We start from the raw sequence: 27,658 nt of genomic DNA on the forward strand, positions 1-27,658 counted from the left end.
TGCTTAAGTCTCTAGATCAATTTCAGATTTGTCAATTATAAGTTATTATTTTGTGAGCAATGAGTTTTAAAGTAAAAAAATAAAATAAAATACCTGCATTGCAGCTTTGTGTTCTTCGTGTCAATATTGCAACATTTTTCTTTACATTACACCAATTTGCACTTTTGTTCCACTTCGTGTGTTTTTTCAAAGGTGTTTTTTAAAATAATGCCGCGGGCCGTTAAAAAATCACCCCGCACTTTGGACACCGCTGTTCTAAATAGTGTGAGTTCACAAAAGTTGCCTACTTGGTCCCTCTTTCCTTTTTGTGCACAAGAGAGAACCCGTGGGAAGGCCAGATGGATTGGATTGTGCAGCTGTATCTAATGGAATTAATGTTCCTTGATGAAGACATACTGGTTTTATCTCTGGATAATGTATATTGATATCGCTCTGTGTCCTCCAGGAGTTGATTAGGAAGGGCATTCCTCATCACTTCCGTGCCATCGTGTGGCAGCTGCTGGGCAACGCCACGGACATGCCGGTGAAGAATCAGTATTCAGAGTTGCTGAAGATGTCGTCCCCTTGCGAGAAGCTCATCCGTCGGGACATCGCACGCACCTACCCCGAGCACGAGTTCTTCAAAGGTCAGGACAGCCTGGGCCAGGAGGTCCTCTTTAACGTGATGAAGGTGAGGAGCGGTTCAGCATTTTGCAGTGTGATGCTTGACATTTATGAAGAGGTGGGACTGCTGTCCTTTTCTATTAACGTCTTTGTCTCCGCGTGTGTTTACATTCAGCAGTTGTTAATGCGTTTTACCAGAAGATGCATGTATTCTGTTAGAGGTTCAAATAAATTATAAAGTGCTGTATATTGTTGCATATTAGATTGTCCTCTGCTTGAGATGTAACGATATGAAAATTTCATATCACCGGTATTATTATCATTAAATCATTATTGCGTTATTGTTGAATATGTTTAAAAAGTACTTAGACACACACTGAAATCTATTGACCAAGTTATTTTTAAATAATTCAAAAGAAACAGACACACTGTTAGAAAAGCCACTATTTTGCATGTTTTGTTTCTTATGCTTCACTGATAGTGTTTGTCTTACTATTTTATCTATATTAATGGCTAAGATTGTATTGTTTTAAATACTAGTTTGTACTAGCACCTTTTTGAAGATGTATTTAAATGTAAAGTGCGTAACAAACAAAATATATTATTAATATTGATTTGTGGCAGGCATTGTGGCGTCCTACTCTGTTCAGCGGTCCTTGAATGCATCGTAAAAACACCTCTGTCTCATACTGTATGTCTGAGCATAGAACGATCACTGTGTTCCAAGAGAGCACAGTTTGTAGGTTCAATGTGCACAATCAATTATCGTTCTTGCTCAGACAGTAATGTTTATGTAGGTTTAGATTGGGGTATGTTGTTCCTTAATGGGATAACAGGCCTCGAATTTTAACTTTTTAAGGTCAAGGCAAGTGTTGCCTTAAAGGAGGGCTCATATTTTAGGGCACCAAGGCAAACATTTATTGTTATGATTACTGACTGTTAGGTAAAGCACTGTTGGGGTGTGAATGTAATACCATCATGTCAATTGTAATGTCTAATAAAAAGACTACAGATAAACATTATTCTTTTATTTATAGACAAATATTTGTTTTTTTTATTCTTTAATAACTTCAACTTGTCAGCTTTTTGTCATTACATGATGCCTTCATCTCTATTTTTTACATTTTGATAGAGAGAGTTTTTATTTATTTATTTTATTTAAGATATGTACATTTATATGTATATGTAGATGCTGTATCGGGACAGATCCATTAAGAGTTTGAGCAGAAATATGTAGGATAGGAATGAACTATAAACAAAACATGAACAAAATGCTGTGTCACATGAATGATTTTTGAAGTAACACCTTAATGACATAAAAAAACCACAATTAATGTAAAAAAAAACCTGGTGTTTACTTTTTGATATCAAAATAAAACATAAAGCAGTTTGGCTAATGAAGAGGAAGTCCAAAAAACAAGCTTTGTTCGTCTCCAACGCCTACCCAGTGCTTCAGTACAACAGTTTGGCCAACAAAAAAAAAACACTGATACCTCTCACATTTGATGAGATGACTGAACATTTGAGCTAGTATTGATGTTATTTGAACACTGATACAGTTTGCAGTTAAAGGACGAGTGAACATCCCATTCAACAAAGTAAAGACTTTATAAACAATTTGTGACAATGTTCACGGCACATCGCCTGCTGCAAAACATCAAATAGTTTTCTCCTTCGCTGTATACTTTTAGTGTGGGGACAAGTGTCTCCAATATTGTCCACACCTGTCTCCATCTAAACACAGCAGTGCGCTCTTAAACGTACGGCGGGAAGCAAGGGGAAATTATGTTAAACCAAGCACTTGGCTTTGTTTACTCCGAGGGGAAATCTCCGCAGCAAAGTCGGTGTCATTAGTCTGCCATGATTATCAAGCCAAACACCGCTAATGCGCATGCGCCTGACTTCGTGTTGCCGAAAATGCATTAATAAATGACGATTTTTCGGTAATTAAAAAATTAAACTGTATTACTAACCGTCTGGGATTTTATCGCAAATGATCATTATACCGTTTATTGTTATATCCCTCATCCATTAACGAGTAAAAAGTCAACGGCAGTCACGGCATGTTCTTGCCACAAATGTTGGTCAATTTTTTTGGGCATTACAGCGAAAGACGATGGCGGTTGCGGCACTTGCTGAAGTTGCTGCGGTTAAATTCGAGCCCTGGGGTAAGATGTTAATGTCTCTTGTTTTCATGTTAGCATTTAAACTAGCGAGCTGGCGCCAGTCAGTCCGTGAGTTTGTCAAAGTGCAGTTACCAATCACAGTTTTTTTAAACTAACTCTTTAAAAACGGTAAGACTAACGGTCGGGAGTTTTACCGCAGTTATCATTAATACTGTTTATCGTATACTCTAATGTTATCATGAATGTATTCTAATAAAACTATATTACTAAAAGGATTTTTATAAACTGCATAAATTATTGTATATATTATGTTTTAAATTTAGATCCAACTGTAGTGCGTGCACACCTTTCTTTGCTACTGGCATAAGAGAAGCTTTTTTTTTTAGCAGCAAGTGTCTTTGTAGGCTTTCAAAACACCTTTGTAGCAATGTTTGAGTTTGACTTTATTTCGAACATGCAAGCATACAACATAATACATCACAATTTCCAGTTTCTCTTTTCAACATGTTCGAAAAGGAGTAGGAAGAAGCAGAGCTTATTTAATCCTACCCCTTTTCTTTACATAACAGTTGCTAAAACTTTTTGATCACTTCCTGTTCACAATTTATTCACAATAAACTCCATAAGTAATCACAATAAAAATAAATAAATAAATAATAGTAAGAATTTAATAATAATAATTGGTGAAGTAAGTCATATTTCATATGATGAGATAAGTAAGATTACTTTAAGAATGAATGAATGGATGGATGAAATAAATTGAGAATGTTTGTCATGGTTCTTCTTCTTTGTACTTTGTAAACACTTTAAGTTTGAAGAGTTTCTTGAAGTGTATCATATTAGTACATTGTTTGATTGCTTTGCTTAATCCATTCCATAATTTAATTCCACATACTGATATACTGAAGGTCTTAAGTGTTGTACGTGCATACAAATGTTATAAATTACGTTTTTCTCTAAGATTATATTTCTCCTCTTTTTTTGCTGGCCTTTTAGGTGACAGATAAGGTTTGATGTGTTGAAACTCAATGTTTATTTCCCTCCTTGTGGAATGTTTGCAGAACATTTGGTGCAAATAGGACATGTAAAGTCCTACATGATCGATGCAATGTTTGTTTACAGTAGGGCTGCAACCATCGACTATATCGATTAATTTGATTAGGTTGATTCGGTTGCTTTGATTAATCATTAAATGGGTGTAGTTCATAAAGGTGTGTGCATTTATTCTGATTAACTTGTTATTCTTATTACTTGTTGAAAGTGCAATTTCAATGTTGTGTATTTATTAGAAGAAAAAAAAAAGAAGATTATGGCAAGCAGAAAAATCGTTTTTTTCAACAGTTGTCCCTAAAATACACATTGAGGCTGTGAAGTGTGGTTATCCGATCACTCGATTAATGGAACAAAGGAATCAAAAATATTATTAGAATACTGAAGTTATCAATAGCTTCAATCTTAGTTTACAGTGAGTTTTACGACAGGCCGTTTACAGCACTCCACTTAAGAGAAAAGGAGCGTTTGATTTGCTCACTCGAACCACTTCGGGTGAAGTCGCCTCACTGAAAAAAAATAGTTTTTGTTTTTTTTAAGTTATTTAAGCTATTTTTAATGTTATCGTATATATCGGTATGACATCATAATTCCTTATTTTGCCTGACAATTATAGGTCCAATACTTATCTTGCACCCTTAAAAAATCTATTGGGTAGTAGTAACATACTGTATATTATCAATAAAAAATCTAATTTTTGTGGGTTTTTTTGTGTTGGATACTTCTCTTGTTGCCTTTTTTTGTATTTGACTTCATTAAATATTTGAGTAGAATTTTATTAAACAAAACCAGTTTTCTTTTAAGTAATATAGAAATGTATTTTGATCATTTTAAAGGGGAACGGCACTTTTTTTGGAATTTTGCCTATTGTTCACAATCATTATGAGAGACAAGACCATGGAATATTTTTTTAATGCATTCTAAAGAGTAAATAAATGCGATGAAAAGTCTGCTTACATTGGAGCCCACGGGCGCCACTCAATTGTGCATATAAAGCCTTTTGAAAAAACATCCAAACATCTCCAATAACATTTGGAATGAATCGCGATTCTTATTTGGAGCAATTCTTAATCGCTAAAAAAAAATCAAAAATCTATTTTTTGTCTTTTTTTTTATCCACTTAGGCAAATCATATTGTCGATGTCGACGCCCATATATGCTGTACAGATTTACTTTAGAAAGTGTTGGCCACTTCTCTTGTTGCCTTTTTTGCATTTGACTTCATTAAATGTTTGAGTAGAATTTTTATTAAACAAAACCAGTTTTCTTTTAAGTAATATAGAAATGTATCAACGCTGTTTATCTATTTTATGGAGGAATGTAGTTGATAATAGAACTGACACCCAATGTTATTAAAAAATTATTCATTTTGAATCGATTCTGAATCAAATCTTTACCCCTAAGAATCGAATGAAATTCCATCGTGTGGTGTCCAAAGATTCACAGCCCTAATAATCAATAGTTTATAAATAGTATAATAATTTTGGCCGTAGAGCAAATGTACTTGAGGATTATACTACATTACAAAATTATGTTATGAGCCAAATCTACAGTCAGAGGGGTTTCTTTACCTGAGAAGGAAGCCTAGAAAGACGGGTTGTCTTCTATTCAGGGTCTACTGATTTAATTATGCCTGCAAACAGGTGGTGCAAAGTTACTCCTTAAGTGAGTCAGCGCTTTTTTCTGTGACTCGCACTTGGCTGTGACCATCTTATACCTTAAGGTTGTCTTATATTTGTGCCAATACAGTTGTACAGTATTGTATTGTAGCTTGTTATGTGGGTAATTTGGTCAAGAAAAAACAACTTCAAAAATAAAGTCCTCACCAGTCATGGAGGGACGTTTTGAAACATATCTTAATGCTGGTAAATGGAAATACGCAACAAATGTTACTTCTACTCTGGAAATTTAAAAAAAGTAAAATATCTGATTGCTTCTTGCAGACTTAAACATGTCAGCCAGTATGCCCTAAAATAAATATTGCCAATCATTCACAATTCTTATGTAAGAAAACACCACATATTGTTTCTTTTTTTTGCATTCTAAATCATAATTAAAAGCTCGCAAAAGTCAGCTAACAATGGAGGTAATGGGATTTGCTCTCTTGCTTCTATAAAGTGCTCTAAAAAGAATCAAAAACCTTCATCAAAGTTTTATATACAAGCTGTTAGTATATATGTAATGTAGTAACAGGCTCATTCATAATAACATGTAATATTTACGTATTTTGATCATTTTAAAGGGGAACTGCACTTTTTTTGGAATGTTGCCTATCGTTCACAATCATGAGAGACAAGACCATGGATTTTTTTTAAATGCATTCTAAAGAGTAAATAAATGCGATAAAAAGTCTGCTTACATCGGAGCCTACGGGAGCCGCTCAATTGTGCCTATAAAGCCTTTTAAAAAAACATCCAAACATCTTCAATAAGGTTTTTTATACATGATGTAAGTATATATGTAATGTAGTAACGGGCACACATAAGAAGCATGATTTATGATCTAGAATAAAGTTTGACGAGCAAGGAAACAAGGAAGCAGCTTATCAGTTGATCATGTCAACATTGTCACACAAGCTCGTGATGACGGTGCCGCTATGAATAGTTTGTCTGCGTTAGCGTTTATAGTAACAATATCACTAATACTTGGTTAATATTTAAGTCACGAAATGTAAATGGAATATTGTTGGAGCTTTTTGGATGTTTTTTATTGTGTTTAATGGGTGATTTTACAAGTTAAAGTGCATTTAAAAACAATTTAAAAAAACTTCCGTCATTTCTTTCATAAAGATTGTGAAACTCCAAAAAATTGCAGTTCCCCTTTAAGCATTCGGCAGCGAATTAATTTCACAGACGCATCGTAACGTTCACTTTTTACTTTAACTACTACTTATAGCATACTTCATGAGAACAAACAATGACTGCAAATGATGATCTAAAACCTTATATTTTTGAGGATGAGCTACAAGTTTTAGAAGCTGTGTGCGAAACAGATCCAGCAAGTACTGCTGCAGTATTGCTAAGTGCTAAACAAGAAATACAAACTACGAAAATAATTAAACAATCACTTACTGTACAATATCTGCTCTCACTGGGATGCCCACTGTTCATATCTACCCACTTAGATAAATAATTAATCATAATCCTCATGCAGGTAAAAAAAGATAAGAAAAAGTGTGTCCCCGGGTCTAAGTTGAATATCGAAGTTGACCAATTTCTCGGTTTATGGCCACAACATTCTACTACACAAGTGAAAGTTATTATTTATAATTTAGATTTAACTTTCACCAACTCTGAGGGGATGCAGCAGCTCACCATGTCAATATAGCAGCATAACTTAAGCTAGTTACCTCTCTGTGATCAATGCGCTGCAAAAAGTAGTTCCTCTGCGTTTGCGCTTATAGGCAGTAGGCCACCTACTCAGTGGCCTGGTGGTTGGAGTGTCCGCCCTGAGATCGGGAGGTTGTGAGTTCAAACCCCGGCCGAGTCATACCAAAGACTATAAAAATGGGACCCATTACCTCCCTGCTTGGCACTCAGCATCAAGGGTTGGAATTGGGGGTTAAATCACCAGAAATGATTCCCGGGCGCGGCCCCCGCTGCTGCTCACTGCTCCCCTCACCTCCCAGGGGGTGAACAAGGGGATGGGTCAAATGCAGAGGACAACTTTCACCGCACCTAGTGTGTGTGTGACAATCATTGGTACTTTAACTTAATTAACTTAATAATAACTATGTCAATAATACTTGGTTAATATTCAGGTCACGACATGTAAATGGATTATTGTTGGTATGTTTTGGTGTTTTTTTTTTTTTTAGAGGGCTTTATGGGCCTCCTAGTTGCCGCATTTTACGAATGAGAATGCATAAAAAAAGTAAAATGTGTGTTCTTGTCATACATAGGGATTGTGAATGATAGGCAAATTAAAAAAATAAAAAATTCTAGTTCCCCTTTTAAAAAGGTTGTATTGTGAATGTCATTTGTCTGTTTTTTAGGCGTACTCCCTTGTGGATCGAGAGGTGGGCTACTGCCAAGGCAGCGCGTTTATTGTTGGTCTCCTACTCATGCAGGTAATGTCACTATGGCAATTAGTGTCACTCCATATAGCTGATAATTACCATAAAAACACAGGTAGAGTGGATTCTGGGAAAATATGCCTCACAATTGTAGTACGTATGTTTTATGATTTGTATCAACCTGGAACTAATTAATTCCCTTTATTAGTGAAAAGACAAACGTATTTGAAATTAGAATAACTTGGAAGTCAACCAATGCCAGCTGGCATTTCCTCTGTATTTGTAGAACTTACATTATCTCACAAAAGTGAGTACACCCTGTTATTGGACAATGACATGGATGCAATCTAAAGTAATCAGTGAACAGCTCGTATAACAGTGTTGATATACTGTCTCTTTAAAAATAAATTCAACAGACAGCCATTAATGTCTAAACCACTGGCAACAAAAGTGAATACACTCCTAAGTGAAAATGTCCACATTGGGCCCAAAGTGTTCATATTTGGTCTGCCGACCATTATTTTTATCCTCATCCACTTCTCCATGACGACATCACAGCTGGTGGACGTTGGCGACCTCGTGTTACATCCACCAGCTCAATGATGTCGTCCTGAAGAAAAGAAAGGCAATCATTGAAGCCCTTGTGTTAGCCAAAGAGCACTGAGGCAGTGCTGGAAAATAATGGTAGCCACTTTTTGATTGTGGATTAACAATCACAAAAAGCATTACAGTCGCCCCTCGCCGTTAATTGGTTCCGCACATGACCGCGATAAATTAATTTCTGCAAATAAGAATCATTAATTATAAATATTTTTCATTGATAGAGCATTAAAAAAATCTATTTTGTACCTTCTAAACAAAAGTTTCAACATTATGCGAGTTTTCTAGACATGAAATAACACCCTTTAGTCACCTTGACACTGATCGGTTTGGGCTCATCTAGTGACCAATACTATTGCATTATTGATATTTTTAGTTTAGCCATTTTTATGCATGAAAATACATAATTCAAGACCAACAATTTATTTGAATATGCTTTTTTTTAATCTAAAAAATATTTGCTTTGTGGTGAAGCCTCAATATTTGAAGCGCAATGTAGCGAAGGTCGACTGTACCTGATTTTTTAAAATAAAATGTATTTTTATTTATTTTTTTACTAATGGAACTGCTTCATCGCCTTCTCTCAGATGCCTGAAGAGGAGGCGTTTTGCGTCTTTGTGCGTCTGATGCAGGAATACCGTCTTAGAGAGCTTTTCAAGCCCAGTATGGCCGAATTGGGCCTCTGCATCTACCAGTTTGAGTATCTTCTGCAGGTAAATAAGAAGCCGGGTGGTGGTTCATCCACAAGGGGGCAGCAAAGTTACATGCTTGAAAAAATACTTGTTTTTCATCTCAGGAGCAACTTCCAGAGCTTAACGTCCATTTCCGGTCCCAGAGTTTTCATACATCCATGTATGCATCATCCTGGTTCCTCACCTTGTTCCTCACTTTCCTCCCTCTGCCTGTTGCCACACGTATATTTGACATTTTTATGTACGAGGTAGGAATATTTCAACATTTTAGAATGGTTATTGCTAAAGTTTTGCTATTGTCCCTTCAGCGATATGACCTTTCTGCAGGGCCTGGAGATCATCTTCCGTGTAGGCATGGCCATCCTGCAGTACAACCAGACGGACCTCATTCAGCTGGACATGGAGGGCATGTCGCAGGTAAGCAGCCACTGATGCTCATTTTAAGTTGATGTACATGTTATTACTAGGGCTGTCCAATGATTAAAATATTCAATTGCGATTCATTACATTTCGCCCCTAGTTAACTAGTAATTAATCGTAATTAATGACAGCGAGATGGAAGTTTTTGTTTTACCAAATTTGAGTATCAAACCAACACCAAGTAGTTACAGGGGCTGTATTGGTCATACCAATGCTGATACTAATACTTCAAATTGTCAACATCACTAAATGATTAAATGATTATTTTTAACACAGTTTTAATGTGACAAAAACACAGAATATCAATTAAATATTTAAATTATTTCTTGTTATTTAAATCAATGTGGTTTGCCCTTAAAGCACTTCTGTGTTCTGGGAGTTATTTACTGAGTTTGTAAACAAAAACAACAACAATTTTGATTATAAAAAGTACTGCTCTAACCACTGTAGTAGTATTGACAATATACTGATACTATTGTTATCGAATTGTTAGTATCAATATTTGTATTGACCCGTCAAGCTTTGTTTACATTGAAGAATTCTAGCTTGCGGTTAGCCGTTAAGATATCCTCCTACGGTGTCTAGTGAAGCATGTTTAGCTATTCCTCGTCCTCCAGTGATGATACGTACACGAAACTTAGTTTATTTGCTGCCATGAAGGCGAGGACTACTGATTTAGAAGTGGATTTACCCTGTGACCGGACATTAGCTGCCAGCAAGAATGCTGTAGTGCGTTGAGGACTCGTTCGTTCGCTTGTCGCTGTCCAATTTTGAGGGCACAGCTAAAATGTGCCATTGCCATGCATCATCACAATATAATAGGGTCCGATATCATTGTAGTATATGTCGTCGTCGTCCCCCCCCCGTTCCAACCCCCAAAAAAAATTACTTAAAAATGTAATAGTATGTAAGATGAATGTTTAGGATAAGCACACTTGCTGTAATTGAACACAAACATAATGCTAAAATGTTTTAATTGTACTACAAACATGTATATTAAGTGCAGAGAATTGTGCAGGGACATCCACTGTTTCAAGCAAATATTAAAAAAAAAAAAAAAAAAGATTGGAAGTCCTCAAAGGCTTACCGGTATTTTAAAAATGTAATTTTGTTTATAGATTATATGCAATCTGTTGTTGTGTTCCCTAATTTAAGTGTAAATAAATGAAGGTGTGTATCGCTGAGTCCGACATGGACGTGATCTTGCCTGTACATTGGTGCTTAGTTTGAAAATGTAATTTTGTTTGTGGATTGTATGCAATCTGTTGTGTTCCCTGGTTTTCAGTGTACATAGGTGAAGGTGTGTGTTGCTGAGCCCGACCTGGACATAATCTGAACTGGACCTCGTTTTAAGAACCCTTTTGAACAATCTGATTCTCATTGACAACCTGGTCTGGTGAAGATAAGGTCCTTTTAAAAAATAAAAAATAAAAATAAAATAAGATAAATAAAAAAACAACTTTTTCTTGAATAAAAAAGAAAGTAAAACAATATAAAAACAATTACATAAAAAAAAGTAATTGATGAAAATGTTAGTGGACCAGCAATACACAACCATGTGTGCTTCAAGGACTGTATCCCTTGCAGACTGTATTGTTTTATATTGTAGGAACCAGAAGTTTAATAACGGAAAGAAACAGCCCCTTTTGTGTGAATGAGTTTGGATGAGTGTGGATGGGGGAGGGAGTTTTTTTGGGTTGATGCACTGGTTGTAAGTGTATCTTGTGTTTTTTATGTTGATTTAATAAAAAAAAATAAAATTTAAAAAAATAAAAACTTAGTTGAGTGTCTTTTAAAGTGACAATGTAAGCAACCTATGTAAAATAATCTTCACTTCAGTGTCTTTCAACCTTTACTGTATTACAAGCAGTGACCTCTACAGTAGACATTTGTATATCAGTCTGGAATATGCTGTTTCTAAGAAAAGTTAACTTATAATTTATCTTATGATAATGTACATTTCTCTCAAACAGATGTTTGGCTTCGCTGGCTTCAAATATATTTTCTGGGTGATGGTTTTATGAGGTGGCGAATTGTCGAGGGTGCTGCCCTCCGCCCGAGCGCAGCTCGATAGAGAGACAAGCATTGGAAAATGGATGGATGGATTGAGGATTCATCAAGAAGTTTTTCAGTTTACTCTTATTTCCTGCTCTGTAGAGTTTTTTTATGGGTGATTTCCCTCTGTGTGCTGCAGCGTCACCGGCTGAATCTGAGACAAAAGTAGTGCGCTTTTCTTTGCAGAATGCAGACTTTCTTACATCTGCCAAAGAGGTTATGGTTCCACCAGGGTTTGTTTGTTAGCAACATAACTCTAATAGATCTGGGGAGATTTTGACGAAATGTCCAAAAACAAATTTTTTTCTCATCTACTACGAACATACTCCACGTCCTGCTTACGGCGGTCCACGGCCCCTCCTTGCCGGTCCCGCGATGAGCAGAGGATTTTGGGAGATGTAGTTTATTTTTAGACCCGGCCAACACCAAAGCGCCAGAAAAGATTTACGCACCAAGTTTTTGTTTGACACCATCACGCGTCACAGCATTTTTGTGAAGACTTTATAACTGAAATACTGTGATATTTACAAAACCGTTACACCCCTACAATATAATAACAGTATCAAAAGCTCTATAATCGGCCAAACGTATATCATTTATATCGTATATATTCTATATAGCGCAACCTTAGCTGCTAGCAACTAAGAAGTGGCATTGGACAGTGGCATTGGACAGTGGCATTTACTTAAAGACAGTAGATAGAAATAACTTTGATCTTGTCGAGAGAGAGACCCGCCAGGGCTTTGAAGCTAATTTTCCATTCAATATACACTTTTCTATGTTCATTTATGCACGCTATCTGTTCACACTTGTGGCTCTACATCAGCTATAAAACCGCTGCTTTTCCCCCCACTACGGTATTGACTGACGGTCACACAGAACACATGCATAATGATAAAAAAAACTAGAATAGTTAAATAAATATTACGTTAACTCGCATTAACCTTGACAGCCCTAATTATTAATGAACAAATACTACTATTATATCATTGATTGTTACTAATTATTACACATTTAGCCTACACACATATAAATGTATTATAATAAATTATTTTTAACATAAAAATGGCAAAAGTTGGTAGGATAAGAGATATTAATGGGAATAAAGACATTATTACCCAAATGTTTTGACTTGTTGCATAATTAATAATACACTAAACAATAATTCTTGAAGGATTTTTTTTTACATAGAACTTTAAAGTTAAGTTAAAGTCCCAACGATAGTCACACACACACTCGGTGTGGTGAAATTATCCTCTGCATTTGACCCATCCCCATGTTCACCCCCTGGGAGGTGAGGGGAGCAGTGAGCAGCAGCGGTGGCCGCGCTCGGGAATCATTTGGTGATTTAACCCCCAATTCCATCCCTTGATGCTGAGTGCCAAGCAGTGAGGCAATGAAGGGTTGGAATTGGGGGTTAAACATGTGCAAAGCAGTAGTCAAAACGAAAAGAACATGTCGATCGGGTTGGTTATTAATTATTTTTTTTGCAATTTCTGCAAAAATACTCTTTGAACAAATACACTTCAACTGAAAATACATTCAAGATTGGAATAATTTGGCTTGCATGTATTCAGTCCTTATGGAAGTAGGTGGTGCCGTGAATGGTGAGTCAAAGTATTGTTTGCGACAATAAGCAAAATAAGATACGTATTTTCTTTGCATCCTTACAGCAAAGCAGGCGCTATTGCAGCAGCAGTGAATCTTCCATGTTCCTTGTAAAGTGTGCGGTGTGCATTAAACATGAGGGAGCATCTTTGCGGCATCACTAATCCCTCATGTCGCCCACGTCTTCCAGCATTTCCAGAAGGTGATCCCCCACCAGTTTGACAGCTGCCCAGACAAGTTGATCCTCAGGGCCTACCAGATCAAATACAACCCCAAGAGAATGAAAAAGTAAGGGGTCCTCATTACCCCCTAGCCCCTGGCATCAAAACACAGAGCCAAATTATTGCTCTTTATCATTTCATTTAAATATGGGATACAAAAACACTCAAACCTTATCTGTTTTCACCAGGCTTGAGAAAGAGTATACCACCATCAAGAACAAAGAAATGGAGGAACAAATTGAGATCAAGGTGTGTGTTTAAAGAGAAGTGAACAAATATTGGTATAGACAAGACAATTGTTTAGCATTTAAACATCTGGGAATAAAACAAGCATAACTGGCTATAATCAAAGTAGTTGAGATCAACAGCGCTTCTGCTGGTTACAACCAAGTAGTGCGCTCCATTTGACCCCAGTCGCTTCAGTACGCAATCAACAATGTGGCAATCAATTGATCGACTAATCGGGTATGCATGCATCTCTGTAACTGTCTGCTCGTGTGTTCAGAGGCTGCGCACAGAAAATCGACTGCTGAAACAGAGGATTGAGACCCTAGAGAAGGTAAGAGACGAACCTGAGGGGGACACAGTAGCACATATGTATTGCTATTAATACACTGGACCACATTACCTACAATATATACACTCTCCAGCCTCACAATACAATTCTAGTCGCATATCGTAGTGATCTATAACTAGGGGTGTCCCGATCCGATATCCGCAAAAAAACAAGTTTAGGGTAAGCTTGAATCTAAAATCTCCGATAGGAGCAGTCCTGCAGCGTGTTTACTTGTGCAAAGGTAGATAGCCAGATAACATCTAAATGGCGTCCAATAAGCACACAAGGTTGGTCTTTCCTTCAATTTTAGTCAAATCATTTACAAAAGGTAAACATGGTACACTATAGGCTACTAAGAGCTAGCAGCTACACAGCAGCTTAGCACACAAGCTAGTCATATGTAACAGAACAATATAGCAGTCTAAAACAGCACATGTGTCAATATAAACAAGTTTAAAATCATTATAGTTAAATATTACCAGAGTCTCCAAGGCAGTCGCGTATTAGAAAGTATCCAGTGTCTGAATCATTCAACTCACTGCTTCATGACTCATGATCGTAGTAACTTAATGAATTATTGTAACCAATAGCTGTCGCAAAAAAACAAATTACCACACCACTTCAAATTCAGCATAAGTCGATCATAAGGTTGATGACGTTCATACCTACCATTGTTTTTGGAGTCATTTCACTTGATCAGGACTTTTTCAACATTTCACACTACAAAATATTAAAACGATGTACCGGTACTTTGATTTGTGCCGATATATCTGGTTAAAAGTGGCATGGGCTCCACGCTAAGTTCCAGGCTAAACTGGGACCCGAAGTAGAATTATATTTACGGCCTCCTCCTGCCATTACAAAATATTTTCACCTTTTATACACATCATTTTTTTGTTTTATTCGATGCATGTTTTGTATTATAACAATTTAATGGGGAATACATTGTTCAATATATTTTTTGTGTGCGAAATACAAATTTAACATCTATAAGACATTTATTTTATCAACGACCCTAAATCAACTGTGACCTGGATTGAAACCTAGTACATCTACCTTCCAAATTGGGGACTAAACCTATGCATCACGGAAGCCAATGAGACCGTGTGAGGAAATTTGCCATTATATTCCTGTCAGTGACGAAGAAGGGAGAAGCTAAGAATACCGTTGCAGTAAACATTTTTAATATGAAGTGCCCTGCCATTCATTAATTGACTTATTATATGGGCTTCATCACTGGGCCCTACGCAAGGCGTCTGTCCTGACAATAGGACAGGGGGGCCCTGGGTTTCGGGCAATACTCACGGCTTCAACATCGGTATCGGAAGTGAAACGTATCAGGACACCCCTATATGAAACAGCACAGCATTACTCTGACGGGTGTTGCTAATATTTTGCACCTATTGTGTTGATAAATTGTGCTTTGTAGTTCTACACATACACATCCGAGATTTTATGAGTATTATATTCATGTATTTTCTTTTTCCACCTATTTTCTGAGTGATCTCACTGCTGCCTTTTCTTCTTCTTTGCCTTTGTGTTTCTCTACATGTATGTTTCAATGGAATCGCTTCTTCCTTCCTTTTTCCTCTTTTGGCTTTCGTTGTGGTCTCGTCTATTCCCGGGATCCCGTTGCTCTTTTTCATCTGTGTTCTCTTGTCAATCCCTTGTCCCGACCCTTCATTGCGCTGTAGGAGAGTGCTGCTCTGGCAGACAGACTCATACAGGTAAAGTACCTTCCTGGTAAACCACCTTCCTGCTGACTGCACTGTCCTCTCTTTATCTACCAACACCGTTCTTCACCTCCTCTTGTCTGCTGTCCCTTATTAAACCTTTTCTTCAACGTGCATGATCAAAATACATGTTATGTTGACCGCAGGTGCATGCGTTGTCTATCCACAGTTAACTGTCCAATATGAGATCCTGCATGTGGCATGTTATTACTTCAAAACTGGCAATAAAGTGCCCTAAGTAATAGTCATTGTGTTATAATAATAATATTTTACAATAATAGTCATTGTTTGCTTTCTTTCGAAGAGGCTGCCATATCTTTTTGGAACTTATTAATGTTTCTTATTGTAAAAATTCTAGGGTTTTTATACCTTCAAACATGCTAAATAAATTCAAATTTCAGCACAATCTGTTCAGCAAGGCCGAGAAAATTGTGAGGCCATTTTCCCAATAGGGAATAATAAAAATGCAAATGATGAAACTTTTGCCTTCGTGAAATCTATATTAGCTGTAGTAAATATACCGTGCAAGTTAAAAAGAAATCCAGTAAAGTGATGTATAACAAAACGTGCTACTCTCAAACCGTAAAAGCCAGCCAGTCAGCGGCTAGTGCTTGCAGCTAAGGTTAGTGGTCTGAAATTTCGGCAGGGAGGTTTTTCTTTGTTGTTGTTGTTTTTTTTTAAATTGCATTAAGTTTTTGATTGCAACTTTGTTAAATAAGTATATAAAACAAAGTATACACACCTTCTTTTAAGTTCTCATTCAACCCCAAGGACTTCCATTATAACTATTTTTTTTACACCGTGTAATCTGGTATGTTACTTTTTCCATGAAAACCAAATGAATCTCCAAATAGTATTGTTTTGGTGTAACTGCACCCCTTAACAACTAGATGGCGCCAAAACCCTTCCATCCATTTTCTACCGCTTATTCCCTTTTTTATTTTGAACAAAAAGGCCATAAAACATCAAATTAAGTTATGAAAGTTATGACACACTTTTATGGGTGTGTAGTCAGTAGTCAATCTTAAGCTTGCCCGAGGGTTAAGGAAAGTGCTTTGTTTTATAGGTAAGTAGTTTCTAGTGTGTCGTAACGAAACACTGTAAAAAAAATAATTAAAAAATACCACTGGCCAATAAAAATCGAGCTGCCTGATCCACACTTTTTTTAAACATACTACTAAATTTCCCATAAGCATGATGTGTCTTTACTTATACATTGTAACATACTGTAGTTTGTATGCTAAAATGTCAGACTTCCCTGCTTACTCCCATCCTGCTCTTGGCCTCCTATTCCAGGGTCAGGTGACCAGGGCGCAGGAAGCGGAGGAGAACTACGTGATCAAGCGCGAACTGGCGGTGGTGAGGCAACAGTACAACACAGCCAGCGAGAGCCTGGAGAAGGCGCAGGACACCATTAGAGATCTGCAGCAACAGAAGGTGAACAGAATGTTAATCTGGTGCTGCAAAAAAATACCACATTTAACACCTCCTTTCATGCATCACCACTCTTGGAACAAACCCACATGGGTCTTTATGGTGTCACTAATGTCATCCAGTTTGCATAATTGTCCATTATGCACACTGTGGCCATATCTGTCAACGTTTGTATTTGGAAATAAGAGAAATGTTTTGAAAAAATAAGGGAAATATTTTTGGGTACAAGATACTGACGTTAATACGCAACTGCTGTATGTCGCAATCCTTTTGGGAACATAACGTAAATGGAAATATTGTGATTTACTAGGCTATTCAGGCTTATTGTGTTGCAACATTGCAGCTCATTTCCAGTTCTCGTTTGTATTGGTTCTGTAACAGCTTCTTCCCTCAGGCCGTAAGACTCTTGAACGCATCATAATTATCCCCTCAAATTCCCCCCCAAAATGGATTAACTCACTGGAATATAAAGACAATATAACATACATCCATAAACGTGGATGCATATGCAAAAGTGCAATATATTTACCGGTATCTGTACAGTAAATCTATTTATTTTTATCTGCACCTTATTGCTTTTTTATCCTGCACTACCATGAGCTAATGCAACAAAATTTCGTTCTTATCTGTACTGTAAAGTTCAAATTTGAAAGACAATAAAAAGGAAGTCTAAAGTCTATTAAAAGATGTCAGCCTCCTGTAATATTGCACGTAAAATATATATAGTGGCTGTTCTACTGCCATCTGCGGCCTAATTCTGATGAGAACACATAGTAGTCAGATGGGATTGAAGTCATGTTTTAGCGTTAACTGACGTGTTGATATTAATATTATTGATTAAGTCAATGTCTCAAAGAGTGTTGCTCTGTTTGTTTTAGTACACAGAGCAGTTTGTGAACGGTCTGCAGACGCAACTGGAGCAGTCCAAGCTGCGTGAGGCTGAGCTGCAGGGAGCGCTAAAGGAAATGCAAGACAAGGTGCTAGATCTTGAAAAGGTGAGCCTGCCAAGTCTAAACTACACGTCTAAATTCAGTTACCACAGTTTGAAAGTGACCTGCACAATCCACTAAGATCCAATAAAGGTGTAATTTTAGTATAATATTTAATTGTTTGGCGCAAAACTAGTATCAGTCATGTTTAAATGGGGGTGGGAACTGTTTTGTAGAGTAATGATCAACATAATTAACTACAGCAGAAGTCATTGTAGAGATACTACAAATTAATTATTAATTTGCATCTTAAAAAGAACTGATTTTAAAGAAAAAAAACATTTGCAACAAGTTTGAGACAATACTGATCACAGCATTTTGGAACAATTTTAACGCCATGACAAAATGGTAAAAAATAAATACAGTAATTTAAGGAATTAATCTTGTACATTGAATAAATATACTGAATAAAAAATATTTTAACGGACGGCGTGGTGCGGTTGGGAGAGCGGCCGTGCCAGCAACCTGAGGGTTCCTGGTTCAAAGCCCAGCTTCTACCAACCTAGTCACGTCCGTTGTCTCCTTGAGCAAGACACTTCATCCTTGCTCCTGATGGGTCGTGGTTAGCGCCTTGCATGGCAGCTCCCGCCATCAGTGTGTGAATGTGGAAATAGTGTCAAACCACTTTGAGTACCTTGAAGGTATAAAAACGCTATAGAAGTATAACTCATTTACCATTTACATTTAATTTATTGTGTAAGTAATATGTTTATACTTATGTTTTTATAATCTTAGAAACAACTGTGAGGTGCTCTATTAGCCTGATTCTAGTTTTAGCTTTTTAAGTTAGCACTTTGTGACAGAGGGCAGATGACTATTTTGTTCATAGTTAACTTAAAATTAATTGCGATTAATCGCAGATCAATACAATTTTTCATCATTAAGTGTACCTGTGACGGATAAAGTTCACGTTTTTAATACTATGACTGGACAATTAGTTTGCTTTAATGAAATGTTTTTTAAACATTTTAGTTTTTTAAACCACTCAATACAAAATGGACAAACATGCTTTTAATGACAATAGAAAAGTTTACCTGCAGTGCGTTGGTTTCTTGCCAGATTTTCTTTTTTGTAAGAATACAGAATTTGTATTCCTGCTGTAGGAGTACTTGCATTCAGAGGAGGAGCTACACCATGTTTAGGTAGCGGTTTCAGGCATTATTAACACAAAATGTGGATTGTTACAATCATTGTTTGATTGTCAAAGATGTTTGGTAATGTGATATTTCTAACTGAATAAATGCTTCTGATATTCTGTACATTACATGTTGTACAAGTTTATGGTCTTCATATTGCTGCATGACAATATCTTAACCTTCTCTATTTATAAATAAATTGTAATATTCATCCTGCTAAACATTCTGTAATTGAGGACTATCAACCAGAGCATGTTATTAAAGAATATACACTTTATTTCATCCTGACAGAAAATGTCTGTGAATATATTTCTCATTTGATGTAATTGTTTTTAGATTAGGTAGAAATATCACAGATTACATTACAAAACCTTTTTGACAAACCATAATTGTAAAGTAGGACATTTTTCATTTTGGTTAGTGTAGTTAGACCGGATGTGATGCGTATCACTTTTATTGAGAAGCCGCAAGTGTGTGATTGGTTTGAGAAGAGATGTCTTGACACGTTTTGATGACGTGAAGGTCTCCAAAAAAGAAGTGACTCTAGACTTCCTGCATACAGTCTTTCCTTTCTGCTGAGCTTTTATCCCATTTTACTAGAGCAGTTACAGTAACCATCTACATTTTATCAATGTTATCAGTGCACTAAACTGAAATCCAAACACTGAAGTGAAGCTCCACCTCTATGAAAGCAAGCGCTACAGCAGACATTTGTTGCAGTGATGACAGCTCACGACGATCGTGGATGAAAGTAGTCTTGTCTTGCCGGGAGAATGACTTGCCATGGCTTTGGATCTGGACTTTCCATAATGTACCCTTTTGCTGTCTATATCTGCCTGCTATTTGTTCTACTTGCGGCTCAACAGTAACTGTGAATGCAGATACATTTTTCCAGGCTACAGAATGCACGGAGGGTCAGACAGGACACGTGCACGTTAATCGCGTGTCAAAAAAATTATCACTGTTAAAGGAAATTATAGTTAATGCGCTAATGTCGCGTTAACGCGCTAATGTCGCGTTAACTTTGACAGCCCTAGTTTTAGTGAACGTTAGCCATATAGCTAAGCTTTGTTTTTTTTGCGGCCCAATAAAGCTGTAAGCATGCTGCCGATTCATTGTGCTGTTTATTTTTAAATGTTTTTCATATCCCAATCCAGAGGAGCAGCTGTTTACCTGATGAAAACAACATGGCAGCTATGAAGGAGGAGATGAAACAGATGAAGCTGCGGGAGCTGGAGACGCTGCGCTCATTTAGAGAGATGCAGGACTCTGTCACCGAGCTCAATCAGCGCTGGCAGGTAACACACACGCTCACTCACACATCACATAGGGACGGCGTGGCGAAGTTGGTAGAGTGGTTGACCAGCAATTGGAGGGTTGCTGGTTACTGGGGTTCAATCCCCACCTTCCAACATCCTAGTCACGTCCGTTGTGTCCTTGGGCAAGACACTTCACCCTTGCTCCTGATGGGTGCTGGTAGCGCCTTGCATGGCAGCTCCTGCCATCAGTGTGTGAATGTGTGTGTGAATGGGTGAATGTGGAAATACTGTCAAAGCGCTTTGAGTACCTTGAAGGTAGAAAAGCGCTATACAAGTATAACCCATTTATTATCATTTATAATTTATCATTATATGATCCACACATTTGCAGCACAGGGGAATATATGAACTTGTCTTTGCAGCATCACATGTCCCGCGGCGGCGGCACTGGAGGCGGCAGCCACTGGAAGGAATCCCCGAAGAAGAACGCCATGAATGAGCTGCAAGACAAGCTGATGACCATCCGACTGAGGGAGGCACAAGCCCAGGCTGAGCTCCGAGAGGTCAAACTGAAAGCTGTTCAACTGGAGAGCCAGGTCAGACATATTGTAGAATCGCAAAGTGAACTTTTATAATGCAGACGGTGCGACTTTAGATGCAATTATGTTTAAATTCTTAATCGTAAACACTGTAAAACCTAAAAAAAAAATCAAAAAAGGTTAGTCGTCCCTCGCTACGTCACGTTTTGAAATTTGTAAATTCACATATTTTAGGGCTAAAGGCATTATCAAGCATAAAATTGGCTAAATGAAGAAAAAAATATTACAGTAGTATCGACGACTAGATGAGACCAAATCAATCAGAGTGCAATGTTCAGTAACGAGGTCACTGATTGGCTCATCCTCAGGCAGCATTACTTTATTGCAGGCCCATTCAACTGGCGGCCTGCGGGCCACATCCGGCCCGCCTAAGCTTTTAATTTAGCCCACCGAACATCACTGAAATAGGATTGATGCAACCATTCAAACTAGGGTAGCTCATGCATGCAGTACTCCCGCTACCCCGCAGGGGAAAACAGTGTAGCATATGTGTCCCAATGAAACAGCAGTGGGTGAGTAGAAGGAGATGGCTCTATCAACCCTGAAAAACATTGAGAAAAAAAAAAATAGAAAATCTTACTTTTAACAGCGACTGGACAACAAAGTATGAATGTATTGAAATTGCTGATTTTGTGACGTCTTTTGTATTCGTGGTCATGTTGTTTTTGGCTGTTTAACTCTGCCGATCAAAACTGGTTAAATACATGTAGCGCTGAATTTGACTTGCAGATGGCTGTAAAGCTACACCTTAGGTTTAATTGTGTTGAACATGTGTGCAATGTTTGCTGCGTGTATTAACACGAAACCTATTTTATCCATGTAACATACACAATGAACATTGTACATGTAAAATGCACAATGGATGTTATACTTTTGTAATGCCCATTTTCATTCTTACAAACCTAAGTAAAGGAGTAGGTATAAATAAATAAAATTGAGGAATACGCACAAGCCAGTTGACAGACCTTTTAAGCGTCGGACACATTGATCCAGACAAGCAGTAACAATGGTAGAAATCCCAGCGGGTAAGCTTTGTCACAAAACTTGGTCAAACCTTTGTAAGTAGATATTGTGCATAAAAATATTAAGTTTGTTTTGTATTAAAATTGCTGACTTTGTGATGTATTTTGTATTCGTGGTCGTGTTGTCATTTGTCTGAGAGTATAACTCTGCCGGTCAAACCTCGTTTAATACATGTCGCACTAAATTTGACCAATAAGGGGGAAACAATGTTACACGTTATGTTTAATTGTGATAAGTCACATATGAACATTGATAAACGAGGGAACTGTAAATATCTGAAAACAGGGTCAGAATTAAGTTATGTACTTATAGCGTGTACATAAAACTTAGATTTTTAGAGTGTTTTATAGGCGGAATTGAGCGACTCCCCATTGGTTCCGTTGTGAGCTGACTTTTGCTAACGTTTATTTACAAATTAGACTGCATTAAAAAAAGAACATATTTGTTCTTGTCTTTCATAAAGATTGTAAAATGATAAATACTATTCCAAAAAAAGTGCAGTTCCCCTTTGACGGTCAGCCAGCTACAATGATTAAGAATCCCTTCTTTGTGGTCAGCAGAAGAGAGTGGGGAGAAGGAAGTGTCGACAACGCTGTGGATGCTGCCTGCGCTTTTTTGGACGTACAATATATTGAGCTAACTAGAAAAATGTTTTAAAAAGTGGCAAAAGTCACTTAAAAGCACACAAAGTAGCACAGTAGGTAACAGCAGCACTCTGCTCTTCTGACTGAACAAGCACATATCGATCAGCCCGTCCATAATCGCTGTGCTGTAGGCCCAAAATGGCGGCGCTGCGATACACGCAATGGGAAGATGGAGCGTTCGCAAACCAAAACAAATTTGTATTTGGTTTGTAGTTTGTAAAGCGAAAATCTCGTACAATGAGAACTTCGTAAATCGAGGTTTAAATTGTATGTACAATTTAGATGACCCTTAGTTATATATACTAGTATAGTATAATATTGGTATAATATTAGGCTTTTTCCAACTAATATTCATGTCAAAAAGGCAATATGTACTCAAATCTATGATATATTTCACTGACCAAAATGCTTAAAACAAGTACATTGGCATTTTGGAGAGTTACATTTTCTCGTTTGATTGGGTTATTATTTCAAATTATTTAAAGAAGTATAACCATGATTTTAATACAAATTAATTAAGATAAGAAAGTTGGTCGAACAAAAAAGTATATTTTTTCACCTTCTATGTCAGATTTTTAATCTTGCTTGGATTTCAGTTTTTGCAGTGTAGAGGCGTCCTATACTTTAGTGGCACATAGTTGCACATAATTGAGAACAACCCAACCAATAACGGATTGGAAAAGCTCTATTTAAACCCACCAACTAACCGTTTTGCCTTGACCTCCTCTTTTCTAGAATCAGATCCACAGCAAATTGATCGGTCGCCTTGAGCAGGAGCGTTCCGCCCTTCAGGATCGGCTCCAGATGCTGTCTAATCAGAACAAAGCTGTTCAGGCCCAGCTCAACGAGATGAAACGGAAGCAGGCCGAATGGGACTGCAAGGTGTGGATGGAAAGGACGAAAATGAGTGGGAGAGGATGTGATTCACAGGGGAAGCATGGCTGATATGGAATATAATGGATGAGTGGCAGTAAAAGTAGAAAGTGGTAATCTCACGTCGTTCTTTTTCAAAGAATAAAGAGGAGGTGATGGCGGTGCGACTGAGGGAAGCAGACAGCATGGCTGCCATTGCTGAGCTCCGGCAGAAGATAGCAGAGCTTGAAATACAGGCAAGTCAGCGTGTTTTGTGTCTTAATTTTCTGTAGCTATGAATGCGCATTTTGACCTTAAAGCCTACCGTATTTTCCGGTCTGTAGAGCGCACCAGTATATAAGCCACACACACAACATTTTTGAGAATATTTTTTTTTTTCTATACATTTATTTAGCTGCACTGGACTATAAGCATATATTGTGGCAAATGCAAGAAACACAGCGTTGTTTCTTTGAGGTCTTTATTGTAAGACTGCCAACATAAGAATGCACAATAAAACACAATATGCACTTTTATAGTGTGCCCAAGTAGGTACATAAAACCACACCCATTCTGCTGAGTGTGAGCATGGTCCTAGTGCCCGCCACCCAGCCCCCCCCCGAACACCCAGACAACAAGTTATGGGGAAAAAGAAAACCTGTCAGGGGGCCTCACTCGCCTGCCGTAACGGCTACAATGTCCATCCCGCGAAGCGGGTGTGCCTTGTGGAGCAGAACAAACATCAGGGTCCGGGGGAGGCGAAAGACATTCAACCCGAACAGATTTTGGGGGGCGACCTCGGCGGGGGACTTGGCCCGGCAGTATTTCTTCACCTGCAACACAATGCGCCTGTTTAAGTCTGTCCAGAGAAACGCATTCCCTGCGCCTGCCCATATCCAGCACAAAGTTTTTAGGACCGCGTTCCAGCACCCTAAATGGGCCATCGTAAGGCGGTTGGAGGGGCGAACGGTGGGCGTCGTGACGTACGAAGACAAAACGGGCAGATTTAAGCTCCGATGGCACAAACGACTTAGGGAAACAGTGGTGAATCGGGCCGGGAGCCAAGGACCCCCTCGACAAAAAGGGAAACGGTCGCGGGGTACAACCCTCAGGTAAAAATTCCCCCGGAACGCGGAGTGGCTGACCGAACACCAATTCAGCGGGGGCCGCTGCAAGATCCTCTTTAGGGGCTGAGCACAACCCGAGCATAACCCAAGGTAAACGGTCAATCCAATTGCTATCAACGAGCGCCGCACGCAAAGCCGCCTTAAGCGACCGGTGAAAACGTTCACATAAGCCGTTAGCTTGGGGATGGTAGGCTGTAGTACGGTGCACCTGCACACCCAAGGACTGGGCCAACGCTGACCAAAGCTCTGACACAAACTGGGATCCCCTGTCCGAGGTGATATCAGACGGCGTGCCAAAACGCGCAACCCAGGCTGACAAACGCGCGAGCAACGTCTACCGAGGCAGTGGAGGAAAGAGGAGCCGCTTCCGGCCATCTGGTGGTACGATCTACCATCGTTAGCAAATGTGTATAACCCTGCGACGGAGGGAGGGGGCCAACTAAGTCTACATGCACGTGGTCAAACCGCCTGACCGGAATCGGAAATGGTTCGAGGGCCGCCTTTGTGTACCGGTGGACCTTGGCGCGCTGACATGCCACGCATGCGGCTGCCCACTGCCTAACATCCTTCCTAAGGCCAGGCCAAACAAACTTGGCACCAACCAACTTGACGGAAGCCCGAACGCCAGGGTGCGACAGGGAGTGTATTGCGTCAAAAACCCGGCGGCGCCAGTCTACCGGAACAACCGGCCGAGGGCGGCCAGTTGAAACATTGCAGAGGAGGGCGGGACCGCCATCCTGAACTACCACCTCCTCGAGCACTAGCGCTGTACCGTCAGTTTTGAGTGCGCGGATGTCGGGGTCGTCGGGCTGGTCAGCGGCCATTCCCGAAAAATCTAAACCGAGCTGCACGGGGCACACGAGTACGCGTGAGAGACAGTCAGCCACAGGGTTGGCCTTACCGGCCACATGCTGAATGTCCGTAGTGAACTCAGAGATGGCCGACAAGTGACGCTGCTGACGGGCTGACCAAGGCTCTGTGACCTTTGACATGGCAAACGTCAGGGGTTTGTGGTCAACAAAAGCCGCGAAGGACCGACCTTCCAACAGAAAACGAAAATGGCGTGTTGCAAGATACAGTGCCAACAACTCTCGGTCAAATACACTGTACTTCCGCTCGTTATCTCGCAGTTTACGACTGAAGAACGCAAGGGGCTGCCATACATTCGCCACCCGCTGCTCAACTACAGCGCCCACGGCGACATCAGACGCGTCCGTTGTCAAAGCCACAGGGGCCGCGGAAACAGGGTGGGCGAGGAGAGCAGCCTCTGCGAGCGCGGATTTAGCCCTATGAAAAGCTTGGACTCGCTGAGGAGACCATTTGAGGGAATCGCTTGCCTTTTTGTTCCGTAGGGCACCATAAAGAGGCTGCAGGAGGTGGGCAGCGCGAGGAAGGAACCGATTATAAAAATTAATCATGCCCAAAAATTCCTGCAGAGCTTTGACAGTGGAGGGACGAGGAAAATCTGCCACCACTTGCACTTTTGAAGGCAAAGGGATCACACCCAGCGACGAAATACGGTGACCTAAAAAATCAATCTCTGACAGCCCAAACTGACATTTAGAAGGATTGACGATCAGGCCGTGCTCGTCAAGACGTGTGAACACCTGTGTTAGGTGTGACTGGTGCTCCTCATCTGAAGGACTCGCCACCAAAATGTCGTCCAGATAAACAAACACAAAATTGAGGCCGCGCAAAACTGAGTCCATTAATCTCTGAAAGGTTTGTGCTGCCCCCTTCAGGCCAAAAGGCATACGCAGGAACTCAAAAAGCCCAAACGGGGTTATTACTGCGGTCTTGGGCACGTCCTCGGCACGCACCGGCACCTGGTGATAACCACGAACTAAGTCTACCTTCGAGAAAATGGCGGCGCCAGCCAGGCGCGCCGAAAAGTCCTGGATGTGCGGAATAGGGTAGCGGTCGGGCGTTGTGATGTTGTTAAGGCGGCGAAAATCCCCACAAGGCCGCCAGGAACCGTCTGACTTGGGCACCATGTGCAAGGGCGAGGCCCACGGGCTATTAGAACGCCTAACGATGCCTAAACGCTCCATAGTAGCAAACTCCTCTTTAGCAATGGTCGATTTAGCCGTGTCAAGACGGCGCGCGCGCGCAAAAACTGGCGGGCCCACCGTGGGAATGAAATGTTCGACACCGTGTTTAGTGTCCGCGGTGGAAAAAGCGGGAGTGATTAATGACGGAAAATCCGCCAGCAAACACTGAAAAACGTCACCAGATACCAAATAATTAGCGTGTGTTAACGGTCCAAGTCCCCCCGCCTTACATGTGAAAGTTGAAAAAGACACAGCATCAATCAATCGGCGGTTAGCAACATCAACAAGCAGTCCATTAGCACACAGAAAATCCGCGCCAATAATGGGAACCGTGATGGCGGCGATGATAAAGTCCCACTGGAATTTGCGTCCATGAAAGCACACAGTCACCAACCTGGAGCCGAAAGTGTCGATCGACGAGCCGTTGGCGGCATTCAGCAGCGGCCCGCAGCCACCTGTCGCCCTGTCCGCGTCCGTGGCAGGTAACAGGCTGACTTGCGAACCGGAGTCAATCAATCAATCAATCAATGTTTATTTATACAGCCCTAAATCACAAGTGTCTCAAAGGGCTGTACAAGCCACAACGACATCCTCGGTACAGAGTCCACCAGGAAACGTCTCCTTGACGACGAGTCAGCGATGAAGAGCAGCTCACTTGCTTCGCCGGCGCCCACAGCTGCTACTGAACGCTGCCGTTGGAGTTTCCCGGGGCCATGAAGGAGCATGGAGGGACACACCGTCGAGCTTTGGCGCCAAAACGTTGATGGAAGAAGCACTGGCTCGCTTCGCGCCTTTTCCGGGTAGCGACTCCCGCCACCACTGCTGGGTCCGCGTTCTCCATCGTCTGCAGGGGGGGCGCTTCTAC

General features: G+C 39.7%; 1 protein-coding gene across 6 annotated transcripts in view; it reads left to right on the plus strand.

The window, feature by feature from the left end:
- The window catches only part of evi5l (ecotropic viral integration site 5 like), a 104,185-nt gene that overhangs the window by 48,435 nt on the left and 28,092 nt on the right, over positions 1-27,658 (plus strand). For 3 of the 6 annotated variants that reach the window (XM_062027021.1, XM_062027018.1, XM_062027019.1), the window contains exons 4-18: positions 446-670; positions 7,774-7,848; positions 8,982-9,107; positions 9,191-9,327; positions 9,395-9,503; positions 13,360-13,457; positions 13,579-13,639; positions 13,896-13,949; positions 15,641-15,673; positions 16,976-17,116; positions 17,992-18,108; positions 20,396-20,536; positions 20,920-21,093; positions 23,499-23,645; positions 23,777-23,872. In XM_062027021.1, coding sequence (XP_061883005.1) covers positions 446-670; positions 7,774-7,848; positions 8,982-9,107; positions 9,191-9,327; positions 9,395-9,503; positions 13,360-13,457; positions 13,579-13,639; positions 13,896-13,949; positions 15,641-15,673; positions 16,976-17,116; positions 17,992-18,108; positions 20,396-20,536; positions 20,920-21,093; positions 23,499-23,645; positions 23,777-23,872 — 1,734 coding nt within the window. Of the gene's footprint in view, positions 1-445; positions 671-7,773; positions 7,849-8,981; positions 9,108-9,190; positions 9,335-9,394; positions 9,504-13,359; positions 13,458-13,578; positions 13,640-13,895; positions 13,950-15,640; positions 15,674-16,975; positions 17,117-17,991; positions 18,109-20,395; positions 20,537-20,919; positions 21,094-23,498; positions 23,646-23,776; positions 23,873-27,658 lie in introns of all 6 variants that reach the window. The other 3 variants (XM_062027022.1, XM_062027024.1, XM_062027023.1) reach the window with 3 other exon arrangements.

This window comes from Entelurus aequoreus, linkage group LG18 (assembly GCF_033978785.1).
Source record: "Entelurus aequoreus isolate RoL-2023_Sb linkage group LG18, RoL_Eaeq_v1.1, whole genome shotgun sequence".
In the NCBI taxonomy this organism is placed as follows: Eukaryota; Metazoa; Chordata; class Actinopteri; order Syngnathiformes; family Syngnathidae; genus Entelurus; species Entelurus aequoreus.